We start from the raw sequence: 25,245 nt of genomic DNA, 5'->3' as shown, positions 1-25,245 counted from the left end.
GACTTACTACCTTTGCCTATCTACAAATTAAATCGATCTTTATCTCTGGCTTTGGAGACATGTACACATATAAAAGAAGCCAGTGAGTTTTGATGATCATATATAGTTAAATACTCGATTGTGAATAGTACACAATTTATCTCTAGATAAGATCATGTGGTATCAAATTATGTAATACTTAGTGAGAGAAAGAGAAAGTTATCGGGTGTGCAAATAAAATCTAACATTGATAGTTGAAAAAATAGTGCTACAAATGAGTTTTTTTTTATTGGTTAATGCTACAAATGAGTTCTTTTGAAGAAATTTGTGCAAGTTTGATTCTAAACAGACAATATTATATTAAGCACAATTTTAGAATGTTTTAATCAAACATATATAATTTTATCAAAAGGATTCATAATATAAAAAGTAAATATACACATAAGAAAAATTGGTGAAGTTACTTTCTGTCATCAGTCTAGATTATTCTATTTTTTTAATAAATAAATAAATAAAATCCTAGTATTCTCTCCACTAAAGAAGCACCATGGGGGCTTGAATTATTGAGTGTAGTGTGCATGTTTTAGTGTGTTGAGCTCCACTCTTTTTGTATCATTAATAATTGAAGTACCTTAACCATATCCACTTGGAATTGCTAAAAAAATAATTATTATGTATTAACTTCTTTTATGTGTAGATTCTTAAAATGATTATTAATATTTGAGGTTGAAAAAAAGATTAATTACAACTTGATGCACAAATCATTATATGTTCATAAATCATTCAGAATTTAGAAAATTAAGAATTGTACTACAAAGGGGTGTGATGTAGGTAAACAACATATTCTAATATAAGTATTAGTATTTATTTTCATGGCTCGGGATCATGTAAAGACAACTTTAATTTATTATTACTCCTATATTAGGATTGTAAGATTTTTTTTGACTTCCTTTAATTAAAAATGTAAGAAAAATATCAGGATTATGATGAGTTAATTAAGATTTCTCTATTTTTAATCAACTATCTCGACTTGAGCCCCGAGAATGAAAACAATCTTGGTAAGAATGGTTTCCTATAGTAGGAAAAACACATGAATTTTCTACGGACGGATATTTCTCATCGGACTAATGTCAACGTCACAAATATGTGATAATCAAAAGATTCCAAAGCTGATATCAGATACCGATCGAAAAACAAAAGGTTTTTAAAAATTAAAGAAAATAGGATATGGAAAATTAGTTGGATAACTTATAACCACCCTAGTTGTTAATGATTTTAGAATATTTATTGATCTTATAGTATTTTGACTTGCTTATCGCGAGTAGCTTTAAATTAAAGAATATTTAAGTCATATTAGGTATACTAAAAATATTTCCAACATTTATTTTTACTTGTTTATATTTGACTTGGTACATCTTTTAAGATGTAACAAATAATAGAGTAATTTTATCATATTATCCCTAATTATTATAAGTCAATCGATTTCATTGGCCTTCAAACTTGGCCATGTAGGGCCTTACATGCATTGTGACAAGTACTCGTTCCATTTTCATTAATAACATTTGTTTTTTCAGCGTTTCAGTTAGGAATTCAAGTGTTTAATTTCCGTACGTCTTATTCCACTAAATTTTCAAAAATAAATCGATTGACTCAATTGGCCCCCAAACTTGGTCAGGTCGAGCCTCACAGGTCTAGTGATCAGTACTCGTTGCATTTTTCATCAATGACGCCTGATTGGAAAATAAATTGGAAATAACTAGTAAGTACTTAGTAATAAGGCTAAAAAATGAACAAATCAATAAAAATATATGGAGTAGAAATTAAAGTAAACGATATTATAGATCTTATGGGAATGTCAACTAATTATTGTTTTTGAAAGTAGTTGAAGCTTAACATCATTGAGATCAATTAATTTTAATTAAAGAAATAAGAGAGAAGAGATTTATTAAACATTTTGGAATAATAGCTGGAATATATATATGGCGCTTTCACATTCCAATATTCTTTAATTATTATTTGTAGAGAGAGTTTAGTTGGCTTTCAAGTAAAAATTATAATAATAAAATTAAGGCAAAGTATGCCAAATAAAATATGTTGCTGCCAATTCTAGCTTGGGGAGAAGTCTAATTTAATTAATGAATTACTCTATTATATGTTGAAAATTCAAAATTGATTCTTTCTTTCGTCTCAATTTATAATATATAGCATAGTTTAATTAGTTATAAAATTAAAGATTTTTTTTTAATTATGGCCTAAAATATATTTTTAAACATTTGTGTAGTGGTAAGTATCTTATTAAGATAAAATGAAAAATTTACAATTAAATTATTTCTAAATATAAAAATATAATTTTCTTTTATTTATATAGCTGATTATATCTTTAATATTGTCACTCACGTGTGAGTCTGATTCTTTTTTCACGACGTAAATAAATGAAAACACTTTTTTAGAATGGATGGGCATGATTGCATGAGACCAAGCCCAAAACTATTGTCATATTGAAGTGTTTGATCATCTTATCCAAAAGCATAAATCGTTAAAAAAGTCACACATTTTTATTTACTTAAATCTATCTCAATAAATATTGCTACTTTTTTGCTTCATCGATAAGACGACAAGTGGCAATAACTTATTTGTTAATCCCTCATGAAAATTTAAATTGACTGGCTAATAGTGAACTAATCATAACTATCCAAAATGCATCACTGACTCAAACTGATAGTAACATAAAGAACAAAAAGCACAAAATTATACTCTCTTTTTTTTTGCATAAGTTACAAAAATTAGTGGCACAGGTATATCTACAAGTCACTATAAAATTAAAGTCCAAAATGCATCACTGTATTTTATGGTGCATGTTGGTTTGAAATAGTCATCACTATAAGTTGGAATAAGTTCAGACGGGGGCGGAGTTAGGTAGGACTGATGGAATTTTTTTGAATTATTTTCGACCAAAAATTATTCACATTAGCTTTTAAGTTGCTCACTCTATAGTTCTACTAGTACAACTACTACTAGTAATAGGAATATGGATAAAGTCCACTCATTATATTCCTACTCCCTTCTTTTAACCACTTTTTTTTAAGTTGTCTATCGAAGGGATAATATCTTTTATAGTTTTTATTCGATATTTGATATCTTTTTTAATGTTTGATTCAGAGATCGAATCAAAATTTAAAATTTAGTAAGTTCTGAATTTGTCACTAAATTCATAGATCATTTAAGATTAAATGAGTACTTACCACTTTATCATAACATTTAATTATCAATAAATGGATAATTGCTTAGTACTTTTAAATGGATAACAAATAGCGGTTCCAATTAAAAATTAAAAAATTTAAAAGTGAGAAGGGCCCTTAGTAGTAACATGTATATGTTCTGGTTTATCTGATATTGGTCTTTGTGGTCCATAAAAGGAAACAATTTATTAGAATTTTGTTTAAGAATTTCTTTTAAAAGGAATAAATTTCATTTCTCTTATGCAATATCTTTTTATAAGAATTTTTTTAATTGAATAAAAGACTCAATGCATATGTGATTGTACAACAAATTAACAATGTATGTCTAAGCTTTTCGAAATAATTTTACATGGAAATGAAAGAAACCAAAGTAATTCATAAAAAAATCTATTACAAAATTAAAAGTTGTTCTAATTTATGGTCAAATGAATGAATACAACATTCGAAGGCTCATATGAGAATTGATTTGATTGTCCTAACTATGAAATAATATTTCGTGTATATGAGTGGAAGGCTTATTTCATAAGAATTAAAAAAATGCAAATTAATGTAAGTCAAGATTATTCTATTTAAATACCACTAAAGTAGCATCATATGGATTTAATTATTTATTATATATTTTCTCTATCCTATTTTATGTGATATTTTTCAAATTTTGAGATTTAAACAAGCCTATTTTGATCGAAATTTTTCAAAGATTTTTTTAACATTTTAAATAATCAATTATTATGACTTATAGTACTTTTTACGTAGTTTACAAATATATAAATTGTTGGTCAAACTTAAATTATTTGATTCCCTAAAAATAAAAAGTGTCACATAAATTGAAACCGAGGGAGTACATGTTTTTGTGGGTTGAGCTCCACTTTTCTAGTCATCAATCATTGAAATACCATAACCATATCCACCCGGGGATGCTAAAAAGAATAATTTTTTTTTATGATTAGTTTTCTAAAATATTCAAGATAAATAATTCAATATGTAACTTTATTTTATTTTTATTTCGTGTTCGAAATATGCATTGAGGTCCAATGAAATTTGAATTCGCACATTACAAGGCCTATATATGATGTTAACACTTTCAATATGATTTTTTCCATTTCAAAAAACTCCAACCTGAGACATCTGATTGTGGATGTAGGAATCCCTCATATGTAACTTAGCTATGCTTCTTTCGATTAATTTTTTTTAAAAAAGGAGAAGTTAGTTAGGGAACCTTCCTCTTGTTTTTGTGAGATTTTAGAATATTTCCTTGCTTACAATATTGCATATATTTTGATTTGTTATTCCAAATGCCTTTAAATAATAAAAAAGTTATTAGGTAAAAAAAAAGTAATTAATTAAATGAAACTGAGAGATCTTATGGAAATGTCAACTGATGGCTTATGAAAGTAGTTGATGTTTGTAATTAATTAAATGAAACTGAGAGATCTTATGGAAATGTCAACTGATGGCTTATGAAAGTAGTTGATGTTTAATACTATTGAGAATAACCAAAATATAAAATAAAAATCGAAGATGAAAAAAATTATATTGAAAGTATGGAATTCAGAAATAGGTTATGTAATATGTAAATATAAATTTAATCGAGCATTAATATATTAAATATTAAATATTAAATATTAAATGAGCAATCAGATACCATTAAAATGAAATGAAGTTATTTTTACCTAAGTGTTGCTTTAATCTCAGTTATTCACACTAACAACATGTTTGGATAGTTGTTACATGTGGTTTCATACAGAATCGTATTATATTGTTCAATGAATTTAATATTTAAATAAATTATATTATCTCTCATTATCACATATATAATATCACATACCAATATTTTATTGGATAAATAAAAATACTTTATAAGAAAAAAATATGATATCAAGTAGATTTATCATAAAAAGGTGAGATGAAGAATTAGATAGGATTATTAAATAATAAGAAAAAGGTATAAATGAGAAGAAGAAAAAAGATAACGACCGACCCTCACCAAATCGATTATTACATAAAATAGAATTTTTTATTATTATATAATATTACAATATAAATATATAAAAATAATAATCAAAACATATATTATATTTAAAATAATGATACAATTACAACATGTAACATTAACCATCCAAACAAATTTTAAGACTAATCACTTTAATACTTGGTGTAACACCTCAAATATATATCAAACCTAGCAACAATTTTATATATACAAGATTTCAGAAATTTTAAATCTTTTTTTGTTTTGAATCATTTTTTGAGATCTAACTTACATCTGATGCTACAAATAAAACTCAGATTTAGCTTTTACTAAAATTATAGTATCATTAAATAGATTCAATTTAACCACATTTTATTTGAATCATTGACATATATATGAAAAATTCTAAAATATATGATAAGTAATTTAAATATTGAACTCATAATTAATACAAAAATTTGAGTCTTTCAGTTCACTAAATTCATATCATAAATGGAAATCACTACTAAATTCAAATAACACCATCAAATTTAAAATAAAAATAGAAACGAAAACTTAGAAGAAGAAAAAACAACATTTAAGAAACTTAATTATTTCATTCCACGAGGCTTCAAATGTATTAGGAACCATTGTATGCTTAATTAGCATTTTTTTTAGGAGCTTGTGCAAACGAAGCAACAACATTTTTTAGCATCAAATCAATCTCATCCAATCGACTTTCAATTTTTTTCAAATCCTCTGCATTAGATTTCTTAATTTGCTCCCATATTTCTTCCATATCAGTCTCATCGGTTGTCTGATTAGTTGGAGTCTCTTCTTTGATCTCGAGATTGTCAAGTTCATTTTCATCTTCTATTTTGACTATCGGAACCTTCTGACATCTTAGAGTCTTTTTTTCTGCCATTACTCAAGTTTTGAAGAAGGATAAAAAAAAATGATATGTTAATTGATGAGGCTCTCCAAAAAAAATGTGTTGCTTATTTATACAAAAAAATCTTCAATGTTGTAATTAATTTCTTGCAATACTATAAATGAAAACAAATCTCCTCATTATATTAAAATTATAGTAACAAAATATATTTATATAGATACTTAAAATAATAAGTCTTGCACTTACCATAATAATAAAAAATAAATCAAAAATTTCATATTAAAGAGATTAATATTCTAATTTGGTTAATGACTTAATCAAATTGAGGAAAGTGGGTGAGAACAGAATTTGAAATGAAATAATCTATATATCAAAATCTTCAAAAAATTCAATATAATAGGAAAATGTTTTAATATGCTACTATAATTGTAGACGGCAAAAGTTAATATAATTAGAAGAAAAATAAATTTCTTGCCCAAAATTTCTTGAAGTTTCGTGAATGGAAAAGTTATCAAAATCCAAAAACAAATCTTAGTTAGTGTTGGGGAATTTCAAAATATTTGATGACTAAAATTTGAAAATCTGGTCAAATTTTATAGTCAAATAAATAGTTAAAGGTGAATTTTTAGAATCTACTCTCAAAATATATGGTCAATGCTAGTTAAAAATATTAGAAAACTATATAATTAGACATACTTCACTACTATATATTATTATTATCTATACTGTCAAAATATTATGTATTTTACCACTAATTTAGAATTATCTACGTATCTTATGCTTAGATACATGTATTTTTGTCTACTAGATATATAAAAAGGGAGCGAGGCGAGCGAGATTGAGGAGCGATGCGAGCGAGATTTGTATGTATCTCAGACACATGTGAATCACACTAGATATACACTAGATACATACTATTTGTATGTATCTTGAGTGATTCACATGTATTTGGGATACCATATATATGAGAGAGTGGGGAGTGAGATGGGAGAGAGGCGAGCAAGATTTGCTATATATGTATACCAAATACATGCGGATCCACTTGGATACAATATATCTAGAACAAATTACACTTAAATTTGAACCCATGTATATGAGATAATCTTATATAACATAGCACATGACGAAAAGATAATCTTAATTTTTATTTTTGACTAAGCAAATTATTGAATTAAAAACCATAATCAACATATTTATGTGTTAATACAATCCATACGCAATTATTTTGTAACACCTCAGAAAAATTTTGAGCTAAGACTTGAACCGTTCTTCATAGTGAGTGAGATTTTACCAAGGAATTAAAAATTTCTTAAGTGTTAAGGTCATTAGATGTAGCACCTTGAGTTCCAAAAAGAATTAAATTGGAAATAGTTTGATCTGAAATTTTGCAAGTTAAGCTAAGTATGAGTTTTTGGTCGACTTCAAACGACCATAACTTCTATCTCAAAATGATTTAGGTGTGATACCAGATACTGTAGAGAAGATCTTTGAATTATCTTTCCAACGCCACCGAGTTTTCTCGGTTTCGAGTTCGTATGAGGGAGATATGTCCATTCGAAGTTGGACTGTCTAGATAAGGAAAGTCAAAACCGGATTTTAGAGGGGTATTTTGGTCTTTTCCTTACCCAATCAGATTTAATTCATTTTTAGTAATATTTTAAGGGTCTAATCTGATTAGGTTCAGTTTTAAAATCCTAGTTTACGCCTAGGGTTTTAGTTGAGAGTTCAAGAAGAGAAAAAAAGAGAAAAGAGAAAGGATCGAAGCTTTCGTCGAAATTCTTGAGAGTTGTTGTGGATTGTCGCCATGAGTTTGATCCCTAAGAGGTATGTAAGCTTCCATAGTGTTGGGTTAGTTCACGCACACGCCAATCATGTTATTTTCAGCGAAATTTCATTCTTGAAGTTGAAAGATTAGAGTTCTTGATGAGTTCTTGATAGGTGTTCTTGAAGTTCATTCTAAATCTTGTTGTGTTGGGGTTTTGATGATTTCTTGAGATGAAATTTAGTAATTTGAGTGTTGTTTTGAGTATATTAGAGTGTACTTATGTTAAGTAATCGAATCCAAGTGATTGGGGAAGAAACCCTTTCGATTCTTGGCGAGTTAGGGGTGAGAAAACGAGCAAGGAAAAATCGTCGGATTTTCTGGGTTGGGGCCTGGTGCGATGCACCAGCCAGAGCGCCCCAAACCCTCCTCTAAAGTCTAGGGGATGGACCCTGCGCCACCTATAGCACCAGGGTCACCTGCCCCATCCTGTTTGTCGTCGGTTATCCCGTTTGAGCTCGTTTAAACTAATCTCGCTCGCCTCATCGGTTGTCTGATTAGTTTACATACAATATTATTATTATTATTATTATTATCTATATTGTCAAAATATTATGCATTTTACCACTAATTTAGAATTATCTACGTATCTTATGCTTAGATACATGTATTTTTGTCTACCAGATACATAAATAGGGAGCGAGGCGAGCGAGATTGGGGAGCGAGGCGAGCGAGATTTGTATGTATCTCAGACACATGTGAATCACACTAGATACACACTAAGATACATACAATTCACATGTATTTGGGATACCATATACATGAGAGAGTGGGAAATGAGATGGAGATAGGCAAGCAAGATTTGCTATATATGTATACCAAATACATGCGGATTCACTTGGATACAATATATCTAGAACAAATTACACTTAAATTTGAACCCATGTATATGAGATAATCTTATATAACATAGCACACGACGAAAAGATAATCTTAATTTTTATTTTTGACTAAGCAAATTGTTGAATTAAAAACCATAATCAACATATTTATGTGTTAATACAATCCATACGCAATTATTTTATAATTATCATATTTATTCATATAACAACTTACGTGTAATGATATATATATATATATAAATGGTCAAATTTGTTAGTAATGGGTGTAAAACTGCGCTAATCATTAAGAAAATAGGCTAAATTTGTCATTTATGAAATCTTAGCCATCATGAAAATTTTGATTTCACCGCTAAATTTAAATAATTTTATTTTTTCTCTAAAAAGTGACTTTAGCTTTTAGTTGACTCAATCTATAGTACAACTACTAGAGACGCTTTAACGTGACAAAATTTTCTATGATACAAAGAGAAAATGGACCTCACTATCCGCTTGAATTAAATTTCGCCTTCTAGCTCCGATTAATTATTTTTCTAAGGGTATTTTTATCCTAAAATCCGTTGTAGATTTATCTAAATAGCCCAAAACGTGTAGGAATAAATTTGAATTAATTTTGAACAAATTATATGGGTGTGATTATATTAAAACCTTGAAAACTAATTTGTATTTATTAGTCAAAAGCCAAGATTTAGAGTGTGTCTGGTATGAAGAAAAACATTTTTTGGAAAATGTTTTTCAATTTCTCATGTTTGGTTGGGTAAAATGTTCTCGAATTTTTTTTCCAAATCAACTCATTTTTCTCAAATTTAAGGAAAATGACTTCCCTTAAAAAATTAAGGAAAACATTTTCCAAAACTTTCCTCCAACTTTAAATTATAATTTTTTTGTTGAAAACATAATTTTTTTTGTTGAAAAAATGAATTTACAGCTTATTTAAAAAATATTTTTCAACTTCAATTTTTTTATTTTCTTACCCCACCCTCACCCGATCCCCCCTCCCGCCAGCCCCCTACCAGCCTCCTAACCCCCCCCCCCCCCCTAATTTTTTTTTTTAAAGTTTGTTTTTAAAAAAAATTCCAATTTCAAATTTTTAATTTTTTCAACCCACACCACCCCACCCTCTCCCCACAAAAAATTAAGTTTATTTCTAAAAAAATATTTTAAATTTAAATTCAAAAATTATTTTTTGCTTTCTAGTAAAAATAAAAGATATTTTCTCAAAAATATTTTTCATTCATAAAGCAAACACTAAAAAATATTTTCTACTCACCATCCAAATATGAGAAAATAAATTAAAAATCCACTTATTTTTCAGGAAAACATTTTTTTCCATACCAAACACACCCTTAAGGTCTTCAGAAGGAGAGTATCATTAAATAGATTCAATTAATCACATTTATTTGAATCATTGACATATATGTTAAAAAATCTAAGACATACCATAAAAAATTAAATATTGAACTCATAATTAATACATAACTTCGAGTCTTCACTAAATTCTTTTCATAAATGGAAATCATTACTAAATTCAAATAATACCATAAACTTTAAAATAAAAATAGAAACTAAAACTTAAAAAAAAAAAACGTTTAGAAAACTTAACTATTTCATTGCATGAAACTTCAAATGTATCAGGAACCATTTTATGCTTAATTAGCATTTTCTTGAGGAGCTTGTGCAATAGAAGAAGCAACAACATTTTTCAGCATCAAATCAACTTCATCCAATCGACTTTCAAATTTTTTCAAATCCACTGGATTAAATTCCTTAATTTGTTCCCACATTTCCTCTATGTCAGTCTCGTCTGTTGTCTGATTAGCTAAAGTCTCTTTTATGATCTCGAGATCTTCCAGTTCAACTTGTTTCTCTTTGATTCTAGTCCGAGTGTTTGCAATGTTAAGGCAACTAGTTTCACTTCCCTGTGTATATGGACTAAAAAATCGATCAACAACAACATCAATTGTAGGGTGAAAAAATGAGAAAGGATTATCAGAGGGGGAAAATGTTACTATTCCCACATCAATGTCATATTTTCTAATCATATCGCTTGCTTTCTTGTATAAAGTTTCCCGACGCTTTGAAAATGATGAGTATAAATCATCTTCATTTTCTATTTTGGCCATCGAAATCTTCTGACGTCCTAGGGTCTTTTTTTCTGCCATGACTCTAATATGATATGTTAATTGATGAGGCTCTCCAAACAAAATGTGTTGCTTATTTATACAAAAATTTCTTCAATGTTATAATTAATTTCTTGCCATATTATAAATGAAAACAAATCTCCTCATTATATTAAAATTATAGTAACAAAATATATTTATATAGATACTTAAAATAATATAGTCTTGCACTTACCATAATAATAAAAAATAAATCATAAATTTTAAATTAAAGAGATTAATATTCTAATTTGGTTAGTGACTTAATCAAATTGAGGAAAGTATGTGAGAGCAGAATTTGAAATGAAATAATCTATATATCAAAATCTTCGAAAATTCAATATAATAGGAAAATGTTTTAATATGCTACTATAATTGTAGAAGACAAAAGTTAATATAATTAGAAGAAAAATAAATTTCTTGCCCAAAATTTGTTGAAGTTTCGTGAATGGAAAAGCTACCAAAATCCAAAAACAAATCTTAGTTAGTGTTGGGGAAATTCAAAATATTTGATGACCAAAATTTGAAAATCTAGTCAAATTTTATAGTCAAATAAATAGTTAAAGGTGAATTTTTAGAATCTACTCTCAAAATATATGGTCAATGCTAGTTAAAAATATTAGAAAACTATATAATTAGACATACTTCATTACTATATATTATTATTATCTATACTGTCAAAATATTATGTATTTTACACTAATTTAGAATTATCTACGTATCTTATGCTTAGATACATGTATTTTTTTCTACCAGATACATAAATAGGGAGAGAGGCGAGCGAGATTGAGGAGCGAGGCGAGCGAGATTGGGGAGCGAGGCGAGCAAGATTTGTATGTATCTCAGACACATGTGAATCACACTAGATATATACTATTTGTATGTATCTTGAGTGATTCACATGTATTTGGGATACCATATACATGAGAGAGTGGGAAATGAGATGGGAGATAGGCGAGCAAGATTTGCTATATATGTATACCAAATACATGCGGATTCACTTGGATACAATATATATAGAACAAATTACACTTAAATTTGAACCCATGTATATGAGATAATCTTATATAACATAGCACACGACGAAAAGATAATCTTAATTTTTATTTTTGACTAAGCAAATTGTTGAATTAAAAACCATAATCAACATATTTATGTGTTAATACAATCCATACGCAATTATTTTATAATTATCATATTTATTTATATAACAACTTACGTGTAATGATATATATATAAAAAAAGGTCAAATTTGTTAGTAATGGGTGTAAAACTGCGCTAATCATTAAGAAAATAGGCTAAATTTGTCATTTATGAAATCTTAGCCATCATGAAAATTCTGATTTCACCGCTAAATTTAAATATTTTTATTTTTTCTCTAAAAAGTGACTTTAGCTTTTAGTTGACTCAATCTATAGTACAACTACTAGAGACGCTTTAACGTGACAAAATTTTCTATGATAGAGCGAGAAAATGGACCTCACTATCCGCTTGAATTAAATTTCGCTTTCTAGCTCCGATTAATTATTTTTCTAAGGGTATTTTTATCCTAAAATCCGTTGTAGATTTATCTAAATAGCCCAAAACGTCTAGGAATAAATTTGAATTAATTTTGAACACATTATATGGGTGTGATTAGATTAAAACCCTGAAAACTAATTTGTATTTATTAGTCAAAAGCCAAGATTTAGAGTGTGTTTGGTATGAAGAAAAACATTTTTTGGAAAATGTTTTTCAATTTCTCATGTTTGGTTGGGTAAAATGTTCTTGAATTTTTTTTCCAAATCAACTCATTTTTCTTAAATTTAAGGAAAATGACTTTCCTTAAAAAATTAAGGAAAACATTTTCCAAAACTTTCCTCCAACTTTAAATTACAATTTTTTTGTTGAAAACATCATTTTTTTTGTTGAAAAAATAAATTTAAAGCTTACTTAAAAAATATTTTTCAACTTCAAATTTTTTATTTTCTTACCCCACCCTCACCCCGATCCCCCCTCTCGCCAGCCCCTTACCAGCCTCCTAACCCCCCCCCCCCACCCCCACCCAATTTTTCTTTTTAAGTTTATTTTAAAAAAAATATTTCCAATTCCCAATTTTTAATTTTTTCAACCCACACCACCCCGCCCTCTCCCACAAAAAATTAAGTTTATTTCTAAAAAATATTTTTAATTTAAATTCAAAAATCATTTTTTGCTTTCTAGTAAAAATAAAAGATATTTTTTCAAAAATATTTTTCATTCATAAAGCAAACACTAAAAAATATTTTCTACTCACCATCCAAACATGAGAAAATAAATTAAAAATCTACTTGTTTTTCAGGAAAACATTTTCCTCCATACCAAACACACCTTAAGGTCTTAAGAAGGAGAGTATCATTAAATAGATTCAATTAATCACATTTTATTTGAATCATTGACATATATGTTAAAAAATCTAAGACATACCATAAAAAATTAAATATTGAACTCATAATTAATACATAACTTCGAGTCTTTGAGTTCACTAAATTTTTATCATAAATGGAAATCATTACTAAATTCAAATAACACCATAAACTTTAAAATAAAAATAGAAATTAAAACTAAAAAAAAAACGTTTAAAAAACTTAACTATTTCATTGCATGAAACTTCAAATGTATCAGGAACCATTTTATGCTTAATTAGCATTTTCTTGAGGAGCTTGTGCAATAGAAGAAGAAACAACATTTTTCAGCATCAAATCAACTTCATCCAATCGACTTTCAATTTTTTTCAAATCCTCTGGATTAAATTCCTTAATTTGTTTCCACATTTCCTCTATGTCAGTCTCGTCTGTTGTCTGATTAGCTAAAGTCTCTTTTATGATCTCGAGATCTTCAAGTTCAACTTGTTTCTCTTTGATTCTGGTCCGAGTGTTTGCAATGTTAAGGCGACTAGTTTCACTTCCCTGTGTATATGGACTAAAAAATCGATCAACAACAGCATCAATTGTAGGGTGGAAAAATGAGAAAGGATTATCAGAGGGGGAAAATGTTACTATTCCCACATCAATGTCATATTTTCTAATCATATCGCTTGCTTTCTTGTATAAAGTTTCCCGACGCTTTGAAAATGATGAGTATAAATCATCTTCATTTTCTATTTTGGCCATCGAAATCTTCTGACGTCCTAGGGTCTTTTTTTCGGCCATGACTCTAATATGATATGTTAATTGATGAGGCTCTCCAAACAAAATGTGTTGCTTATTTATACAAAAAATTCTTCAATGTTATAATTACTTTCCTGCCATACTATAAATGAAAACAAATCTCCTCATTATGTTAAAATTATAGTAACAAAATATATTTATATAGATACTTAAAATAATATAGTCTTGCACTTACCATAATAATAAAAAATAAATAAAAAATTTTAAATTAAAGAGATTAATATTCTAATCTGGTTAATGACTTAATCAAATTGAGGAAAGTAGGTGAGAACAGAATTTGAAATGAAATAATCTATATATCAAAATCTTCGAAAATTCAATAATAGGAAAATGTTTTAATATGCTACTATAATTGTAGAAGACAAAAGTTAATATAATTAGAAGAAAAATAAATTTCTTGAAGTTTCGTGAATAGAAAAGCTACCAAAATCCAAAAACAAATCTTAGTTAGTGTTGGGGAACTTCAAAATATTTGATGACCAAAATTTGAAAATCTGGTCAAATTTTATAGTCAAATAAATAGTTAAAGGTGAATTTTTAGAATCTACTCTCAAAATATATGGTCAATGCTAATTAAAAATATTAGAAAACTATATAATTAGACATACTTCCCTACTATATATTATTATTATCTATACAGTCAAAATACTATGTATTTTACCACTAATTTAGAATTATCTACGTATCTTATGCTTAGATACATGTATTTTTTTCTACCAGATACATAAATAGGGAGAGAGGCGAGCGAGATTTGTATGTATCTCAGACACCTATGAATCACACTAGATACATACTATTTGAGATACCATATACATGAGAGAGTGGGAAGTGAGATGGGAGATAAGCGAGCAAGATTTGCTATATATGTATACCAAATACATGCGAATCCACTTGGATACAATATATCTAGAACAAATTACACTTAAATTTGAACCCATGTATATGAAATAATCTTATATAACATAGCACACGACGAAAAGATAATCTTAATTTTTATTTTTGACTAAGCAAATTGTTGAATTAAAAACCATAATCAACATATTTATGTGTTAATACAATCCATACGCAATTATTTTATAATTATCATATTTATTCATATAACAACTTACGTGTGATGATATATATAAAAAAAAATGGTCAAATTTGTTAGTAATGGGTGTAAAACTGCGCTAATCATTAAGAAAATAGGCTAAATTTGTCATTTACGAAATCTTAGCCATCATGAAAATTCCGATTTCACCGCTAAATTTAAATATTTTATTTTTTCTCTAAAAAGTGACTTTAGCTTTTAGTTGGCTCAATCTATAATTTATTCATATAACAACTTACGTGTGATGATATATATATAAAAAATGGTCAAATTTGTTAGTAATGGGTGTAAAACTGCGCTAATCATTAAGAAAATAGGCTAAATTTGTCATTTACGAAATCTTAGCCATCATGAAAATTTTGATTTCACCGCTAAATTTAAATATTTTTATTTTTTCTCTAAAAAGTGACTTTAGCTTTTAGTTGGCTCAATCTATAGTACAACTACTAGAGACACTTTAACTTGACAGAATCTTCTACGATATAGAGAGAAAATGGACCTCACTATCCGCTTGAATTAAATTTCGCTTTCTAGCTCCGATTAATTATTTTTCTAAGGGTATTTTTATCCTAAAAACCGTTGTAGATTTATCTAAATAGCCCAAAACGTGTAGGAATACATTTGAATTAATTTTGAACACATTATATGGATGTGATTAGATTAAAACCCTGAAAACTAATTTTTATTTATTAGTCAAAAGCCAAGATTTAGAGTGTGTTTGGTATGAAGGAAAACATGTTTTCCAATTTTCTCATGTTTGGTTGGGTAAAATGTTCTGAAAAATATTTTTCAAATCAACTCATTTTTCTCAAATTTAAGGAAAATGACTTCTCTTCAAAATTAAGGAAAACATTTTCCAAAACTTTCCTCCAGCTTCAAATTACAATTTTTTTGTTGAAAAAATAAATTTTAAAATTATTTTAAAAAATATTTTTCAAACTTCAATTTTTTTTCCTTACCCCACCCTTACCTTGATCCCCCCGTCCCGCCAGCCCCCTAACCCCCCCCCCCCCCCCCCCTTATTTTTTTTAAAAGTTTGTTTTAAAAAAAATATTTCCAATTTCAATTTTTTTTTCAACCCGCACCACCCAACCCCCCACGCTCCCGCCAAAACAATTAAGTTCATATAAACTTTTAATTTCAATTCAAAAATTATTTTCTGCTCTCTAGTAAAAATAAAAGATATTTTATCAAAAATATTTTTCATTCATAAAGCAAACACTAAAAAATATTTTTCGGAAAATATTTTCTACTCACCAATCAAACATGAGAAAATATGTCAAAAATCCACTTATTTTCCATGAAAAACATTTTCCTCCATACCAAACACACCCTTAAGGTCTTCAGAAGGAGAGGATCATTAAATAGATTCAATTTAATCACTTTTTATTTCAATCATTGACATATGTTAAAAAATCTAAAACATACCATAAAAAATTTAACTATTGAACTCATAATTAATACATAAATTTGAGTCTTTGAGTTCACTAAATTCAAATGGAAATCATTACTAAATTCAAATAACACCATCAACTTTAAAATAAAAAAAAAACTAAAACTTAAAAAAAAAACATTGAAAAAACTTAATTATTTCATTGCATGAAACTTCAAATGTATCAGGAATGCTTAATTAGCATTTTCTTGAGGAGCTTGTGCAAAAGAAGCAGCAGCAGTTTTCAACATCAAATCAACTTCATTTAATCGACTTTCAGTTTTTTTCAAATCCTCTGGATTAAATTCCTTAATTTATTCCCACATTTCTTCTATGTTAGTCTCGTCTGTTGTCTGATTAGTTAAAGTCTCTTCTATGATCTCAAGATTGTCAAGTTCAACTTGTTTCTCCTTGATTCTGATCTGAGTGTTTGCAATGTTAAGGCGACTAGTTTCACTTCCCTGTGCATATGGACTAAAAAAACGATCAACAACAACATCAATTGTAGGGTGGAAAAAAGAGAAAGGATTATTAGAGGGGGACAATGTTATTATTCCCACATCATGTCACAACCCAAAAATGGACGTGATGGCACTCGTCTTATCCCACCAAGACAAGTCAGCCTAAAACCCAAATATCACCAAAATGCGGAAGTAGGACAAATTGAAATCTCAAAATTAACAAGTGCGGATACTAAGTCAACTTAATAAACCCTCCAAAACTTGGTTGCCACGTGTACAAGCCTCTAAAGTATTACACTTGATTCAAAAGAAAAACACAAGTCTCAAATGACATTGTTTCTAGAATAGAACAAGATCATAATTAGGGAGAAGAAAGTTCGTTGAGATGACAAACAACTACCTCATAAATTCCCAAGAAGCCTCGAAAAATAAGAGAATGGAAAGTATCACAAAATTCACACATCAATGTCATATTTCCCAATCATATCGCTTGCTTTCTTGTATAAACTTGCACAACGCTTTGAAAATATTGAGTATAGATCAACTTCGTCTTCTATTTTGGCCATCTGAATCTTTTGGCGTCCTAGAGTCTTTTTTTCTGTCATGACACAAGTGAAAATGAGATGTTAATTGATGAGACTCTCCAAAAAATGTGTTGCTTATTCATACAAAAAATTCTACTATATTGTAATATAATTAATTTCTTGCCATACTATAAACCAAAAAAAATCTCTTCATTATAAGTTAAATTTTTTTGAAGGATCGATTTAGAAATATAATTTACATTTAAATTTATAAGTATTATTGTTAGCATATTCGTAAACCATTTAAGATTGATCAAATAATCACCATTTTACCATAGTCTTTAATTATCAATAAATAAATAATTAGTAATACTTTTGAATAAGCATATCAAATAGTGGTTTCAATTAAATATTAAAAAATTTAAAAAGTAAGAAGGTGATAACAACAAATATAATTCTTAAAAAGAAATATAAACGGTTGTTTGTAATATATTTACTCAATAGATTTCACAGAGAATGTGAAAAAATATTGTCAATAGCAAAAATTTAACTCGGTAGCCGTTAATTAAAAAAGAGGATTTCAACATCTATCTAGTGTGATTCGCATGTGTTTGGGATACATATGAATATCGCTCACCTTCCTCCCAAATCTCGCTTGTCTCTCCCTTTTTTTGTGTATCTGATAGTAAAAATAGATGTATCTAAGTATAAGATACGTAGTCAATTCTTAATTACTGGTAATATACGTAATATTTTAAAAGTATAGATAATAATAACGTATATAGCAGTGACGTATTTTGAGAGTAGATTTTAAAAATTCACCTTTGGCTATTTATTTGACCATGAAATTTGACAAGTTTTTCAAATTTTGGTCTTCAAATATTTTAAAGTTCCCTGACACTCACTACGATTTATTTTTGAATTTGATAACTTCCACTCATGAAATTTCAATAAATTTTAGGCAAGAATTTTTTTTTCTTCTAATTATCTTAACTTTTGTCGTCTACAATTACAGTAGCTTATTAAAACATTTTCCTATTATATAGAATTTTTTAAGATTTTGATATGTAGATTATTTCATTTCAAATCTAGTTCTCACCTACTTTCCTCAATTAATTGATAAAGTCATTGACCATAATAGAGTATTAATTTCTTTAATTTGAAAATTTTGATTTATTCTTTATTATTATGGTAAGAGCAAGACTACTTTTTTTAAGTATCTACATAAATTTATTTTGTTACTATAATTTAACATAATGAGGAGATTTGTTTTCATTTATAGTATGGCAAGATATAAATTACAATATAGAAAAAAAATTATATAAATAAGCAACACATTTTTTGGAGAGCTTCGTCAATTAACATTTCATTTTCACTTGAGTAACGACAGAAAAAGAGACTCTAGGACATCAAAAGATTTTGATGGCCAAAACATATGACGAAGATGATATAAACTCAACATTTCCAAAGCGTTGTGCAAATTTCAACAAGAAAGCAAGCTATATGATTGGGAAATACGATATTGATGTGGGAATGATAATATTTTCCCCCCATTGATAATCCTTTCTCCTTTTTCCACCTTTCAATTGATGTTGTCGTTGATCGTTTTTTAGTCCATATGCGCAGGGAAATGAAAGAGAAACTATGGAATAAAAAAACGATCAACAACAACATCAATTGTAGGGTAAAAAAAGAGAAAGGATTATCAATTGGGGGGGGGGGATTATTATTCCCACATCAATGTCATATTTCCCAATCATATCGCTTGCCTAGCTTTCTTGTATAAACTTGCACAACGTTTTGAAATTGTTGAGTATAGATCAAATTTGTCTTCTATTTTGGCCATCGGAATCTTTTGACATCCTAGAGTCCTTTTTTATGCCATGACTCAGGTGAAAATGAGATGTTAATTGATGAGACTTTCCAAAAAATGTGTTGTTTATTTATACAAAAAATTCTACTATATTGTAATTAATTTCTTGCTATACTATAAATGAAAAAAATCTCTTCATTATAAGTTAATTTTTTTTGGCATGATCGATTTAGAAATATAATTTAAATTTAAATTTTATAAGTATTATTGTTAGCATATTCGTAAACCATTTAAGATTGATCAAATACTAACCATTTTACCAGTCTTTAATTATCAATAAATAAATAATTAGTAATACTTTTGAATAAGAATATCAAATAGTGGTTCCAATTAAATATTAAAAAAATTAAAAAGTGAGAAGGTGATAACAACAAATATAATTCTTAAAAAGAACTATAAACGATTGTTTGTAATATATTTACTCAATTATCAGTCAGGATAGATTTCACAAAGAATGTGGAAAAATATTGTCAATAGCAAAAATTTAACTCGGTAGCCATTATTTAAAAAGGTTGATTTAAACATCTATCTAGAGTGATTCACATGTGTTTGTGATACATATGAATCTCGATCGCTCGCCTCCTTCCCCAATCTTGCTTGTCTCTCTCCCTTTTTTTTGTGTATCTGGTAATAAAAATAGATGTATCTAAGTGTAAGATACGTAGTCAATTCTTAATTAGTGGTAAGATACATAATATTATATATATATATATATATATTCTTATTCTACTATTATATAAGAGGGAGTTTATGATGGGACATTCTATATGTCCCATCATAAACTCCCTATATAATATATAATATAATAAATCATTTTTTCTACTATATAATATATATAATATATATTTATTTTTCTACTATATAATAAAAGGGAGTTTATATAATATATAATATAATATTTGTTACTGCGAACATGATGAATTTTACAAGTTGCAATCTCAGTTTGAAGACATGAATATGTTCCCTATCACTGTAGACAATGTGATAGAACTTCTAAAAGAAGTTACCGATAATACTCTTCGTGAAAATATCATTCAATTGGCTGCTAGTAAAACTAGCCCTTCAACTAGTATTTCTAGTGATAAAACGGTTAAAGATGATTTTAATTATTCTGCTCCTTACTCCTTGTCTGAAGTTCATAATAGACTCTCTTCTAAACAAACCATGGTTATTCGTGATACCTCTTTTGATGATTTAAAAGGAGAAATTGAACATTTGAAGGAAGAAATTAAATTTCTTAAGCAAAATCATATTATTTATGATCACCGTCTTACTCAGATTGAGTCTGCAAAAGCAAAGGAAAAAATAAGGTTGATGAATCTACTGCTGAAGAAAATATTCTTGCCAACACTTTGAATATTGATCCGAAACAAAATATGTTTTTAGGAATGATGCAAATTGTTACAGCTCATAAATGGTATGTTAAATATACTATATTAATTGATAATACTTTTTCTATAACTAACATTGCTATGATTGATAGTGGCGCTGATGTGAGTTGCATTCAAGAAGGTCTTATACCTACTAAATATTTTCCAAAAACAACTCATATGGTTAAATCTGCATCTGGTCATGCTTTAGATATAAAGTATAAATTATCTAATACTCGTATTTGCCAGAATAAAGTTTGTATTCCTCACTTCTTTTTCTTAGTAAAAAATCAGTTATACCCTCCTATTATTCTAGGAACTCCTTTTATTAATGCAATTTATCCTTTTACTAATATAAATGCTAAAGGATTTTCTGCTACTTATAAAAATCAAGATATTAGTTATACTTTTATCACCGAGCCTATTTCTAGAGATATTAATGCTCTAATTGAAATGAAACAAAAACATGTTCATTATTTACAACTTGAGATATTTAGTATGAATATATTCGATACTTTAAAATCTTCTAAAGTACAGGAAAAAATTAAACTCATTTTTGAAAAAATGGCCATTGATATTTGTGTTGATCATCCTAATGCCTTTGGAATCGGAAAAAGCATATTGTAACTCTTCCATATGAAGATGATTTCTCTGAGGAAAATATCCCTACCAAATCACGTCCTTGTCAGATGAATACCGAATTGGTTGAATTCTGCAAAAAAGAAATTGATAATTTATTACAAAAGGGGTTGATAAAGCCTTCCAAATCACCATGGTCGTGTACTGTTTTTTTATGTTAATAATGCAGTAGAAAAAGAACGAGGTGTTCCCAAGTTAGTTATAAATTATAAACCTTTAAATAAATTTTTAAAATGGATTAGATATCCTATTCCTAATAAAAGAGATTTATTAACCAGATTATATGATGTTAATATCTTTTCAAAATTTGATTTAAAATCTGGATATTGGCAAATCCAAATATTTAGAGACCATTCATATAGAACGGCATTTAATGTTCCGTTTGGACAATACGAATGGAATGTAATGCCTTTTGGGTTAAAAAATGCTCCCTCAAAATTTCAAAAGATAATGAATGATATTTTCAATCCCTATTTGGATTTCATCATAGTTTATATTGATGATATTTTGGTATACTCAAAGACTCTTGAAATACATATTAAGCATTTAGACATTTTAAAGAAACATAGTTATTCAAAATGGTTTGGTCATAGCTAAACCTAAAATGAGTCTTTTTCAAACAGAAGTTAGAATTTTGGGTCATTTGATTTGTCAAGGAAAAATGACTCCTATTCAGCGATCTATTGAATTCGCATCGAAGTTCCCTGATATAATTACAGATAAGACGCAATTGCAGTGGTTTCTGGGAAGTTTAAACTACATTTCCCTATTCTACAACAATTTATCTCGAGATTTAGCTCCGTTATATGACAGGCTAAAAAAAGATCATAAAAAGCCTTGGACTAATAGTCTCACAGATCTTGTAAAGACTATTAAAGAAAGAGTTAAATCTTTACCTTGTTTAACCCTTGCTAATCCTGCTTGGCCAAAGATTGTAGAGACGAATGCGTCTAATATTGGGTATGGATGTATATTGAAACAAATTAATCCGCATGATAAAAATGAATATCTTATTCGATTTCATTCAGGAAAATGGAGCAATGCTCAGAAAAAATATGCGACGGTAGCTCATGAAATGTTAACTATCGTTAAGTGTGTTTGAAAATTTCAAGATGATTTATATAATCAAAATTTTTTGATAAAAACTGATGCTCAGTCAGTCAAATATATGTTTGATAAAATTTTAAATATGATGCGTCTAAGTTAATTTTTGCTAGGTGGCAGACACAATTAGCCCCTTTTGATTTCGAAATTCATTATAAAAAGGGAAGTGATAATTCCCTCCCAGATTTCTTATCAAGAGAATATCTTTCTTCTGATGGGTTTTCTTGACTTCTTTCCAGATAAAGATTTGGTTACGATTTTGAAGGCAGTTCCTCTTAATAGAGATTTAAAGGGACTTATATAATGGGAAATTATAGACGGAATGGTGATTGATATCGTCAATAATTACATGATTGAACAAGAACTTTATGAAAGATTTTATTGTGATGAAGTTTATAACCTCTTGAATGATTAAAACTAAATGCTATGTTTGCAGGATGGATCCTCCTTGGATAACCAAGGCTAGAGGAAAAGGCAGTTATACTCGCGGAAGGTGAAGATCATCCCCAAGTTCATCAAGATCATCATACGGATCTTCATCATCTAGTACTCCAATTATACAAAATTCTTGTGTATTTCGATTCTTATGTAGTACCAACGTTACATAAGAATCGAAATACACAAGAATTTTAATATAGTTTCTCAGACTGCATGGTTTAATTATTTTACCCAAGCAAAGGGCATGTCAAGAAGCTAATACATACTTTTATTAAGCTCATGTGTCTGATAGTTCTAACTGGTATGAGGCGCCCTACTTATCAAACTCAATTTCGGGCTAAAAACCACGGCTCATCAGACAAAGTCATAAAGACAAAGCCAATGAAAGTAGTACTAGATTTTACTGTACCTCAATCTCAGAACCAAGTTGAGAAGTCATACTAAAATTCTTCTATATTTAAATAAAGCTTATATCCGTTCATGGTCTATATAAAAGAGAAATTAGTTATCTGGCATAGATATAATTACTTAGCCGGACATAGTCACGGCTTAACTTAGAGATAAAAACTAAAAATAAAAGGAAGTACCTTGTAGCAAATAGCAGACTTTACTATTCCTCCGGCCAAAGTCCGGTAAACTTATAATACTTGAAAATATTTTACAAGTGGGGAGAGAGAAAGTAGAAAGAAGGAGAGAGGGTTTCTAAAAACCTATCCTCAATTAAAGAAAAACAGACCTATTTATAAATAAAAAAAAGCATCTTTGTACAGGATACTGGGCCCTTATCTGGGTCCTGGTAACAGTGTATTTATTGTTGGTTAACAGTGTTGCTACAGTAGCGCGGGCCCGCTGTCGACGCGCATAAGCTTTACAGTTTGTCCTTTAATTTTGCCAAAAAATCTTCGGCTTTCTTCAGTGCATTCACTGGACTTTCTTCTTCATATTGTTGGGCTTCGTGCATATCTTCACTTGTTTCACTACGCATTGATGAATCTGATTTTGCACAATGACTTATATTTAGAAGAATCTTCTTCTTTACTTCTTCTAGATATCTCATAATCATTTAATTTTGTTCTCCTTTATCATGATTAGAAAATTTTCTAGCCATATGTTTTACGGAGGTTGAGTCATCAGTCATAATTCCTTTATTAGGAATTGATTTATAATCGTGTATGATTTTCATAATTAGATCCAGCAGATCTTGTCTGTATATGGACTTTGTTTGAGGATCTTTCTTCATCAACTTGTCCCAAAAATTATTATAATAAGTTCTGTATAGGCAAGGGATTTGTTTCTCAGTGAAATCTACTTCCGGAACCCATTTATGAATCCATGGAACAGAGAATTCTATAAAAAAGTATATATGTTCAATTTGTTGAAAATAACAAATATGTTCTTGATGATATAACTTGTTGAGATCTGGGGAAACCTTGACCCATTCTTTGTATAACTTGAGAAATGGTTCGAGCAATATTTTTATTGTTGGCCCGTGGTATGACCACCAGTTTAAAAACCAATTTGGTATAGGATTCGCAAATATCTTGGCACATACTTTTATAAACCAAGTATGTTTATGCCTCTTATTGTTATAACAGAGAACTTTATTAAATGGCTGAATATAATCACAATAGGTAAAGCTTACCATGACTTTGTTTAGACTGAATTGTCTTTCAGTCATTGAGGAAATACCCCAATCTTCAATATGAATGACGTGTTTTATAATCATTTTAGAGAAGTTATAAACATTCTCACTTGTATTATATCCTGAAAAATGTTGAAATTCAACACTTGTGCTTATCAGCAGAGTCTCATAATATTTCCGAGTTTTGTATGATTCACCCGGGAAATAAAGCCCATTAACTAAATACCTCTGGAATATCTTCCAAGGTTCTTCTCTTCTCTGTATGTCAGAGTTTTCTAAGAGAAATTTCTTTTCTCTTTTTTCTACCTTTTCATATGTTTTGATATCATCAACTTCTTCTTTAGCGATTGAAGCAAAAGAATCACCTTGCTTTTGAGTTAGAAACTCATGTAGTTTAGCATATAATGGATCTTTTTTTTATCCTGTCATATAACGGAGCTAAATCTCGAGATAAATTGTTGTAGAATGGGGAAATGTAGTTTAAACTTCCCAGAAACCGCTGCAATTGCGTCTTATCTGTAATAATATTAGGGAACTTCGATGCGAATTCAATAGATCGCTGAATAGGAGTCATTTTTCCTTGACAAATCAAATGACCCAAAAATC

General features: G+C 28.6%; 3 protein-coding genes across 3 annotated transcripts in view; all 3 read right to left on the bottom strand.

Moving 5' to 3' along the window:
- LOC125826321 (uncharacterized) overlaps positions 1–25,245 on the bottom strand; it is a 198,133-nt gene that overhangs the window by 35,077 nt on the left and 137,811 nt on the right. The window lies entirely within an intron of this gene.
- LOC125826605 (agamous-like MADS-box protein AGL28) lies at positions 10,369–10,881 on the bottom strand. The gene has a single exon (XM_049505958.1). The coding sequence runs from the start codon at positions 10,879–10,881 to the stop codon at positions 10,369–10,371; it is 513 nt and encodes a 170-aa protein (XP_049361915.1).
- LOC125826594 (agamous-like MADS-box protein AGL28) lies at positions 13,536–14,009 on the bottom strand. The gene has a single exon (XM_049505949.1). It carries the CDS (start codon positions 14,007–14,009, stop codon positions 13,536–13,538), a length of 474 nt encoding a protein of 157 aa, XP_049361906.1.

Source organism: Solanum verrucosum, unplaced genomic scaffold (assembly GCF_900185275.1).
Source record: "Solanum verrucosum unplaced genomic scaffold, falcon-dt-bn FXZP01000125.1, whole genome shotgun sequence".
Classification (NCBI taxonomy): domain Eukaryota; kingdom Viridiplantae; phylum Streptophyta; class Magnoliopsida; order Solanales; family Solanaceae; genus Solanum; species Solanum verrucosum.
This window is presented reverse-complemented; position numbering and strand designations above follow the sequence as displayed.

Coding starts and splice junctions, on each gene's coding strand:
- LOC125826594 (XM_049505949.1), bottom strand. CDS start 14,009: ATGGCCAAAATAGAAAATGAAGATGATTTATACTCATCATTTTCAAAG.
- LOC125826605 (XM_049505958.1), bottom strand. CDS start 10,881: ATGGCAGAAAAAAAGACCCTAGGACGTCAGAAGATTTCGATGGCCAAA.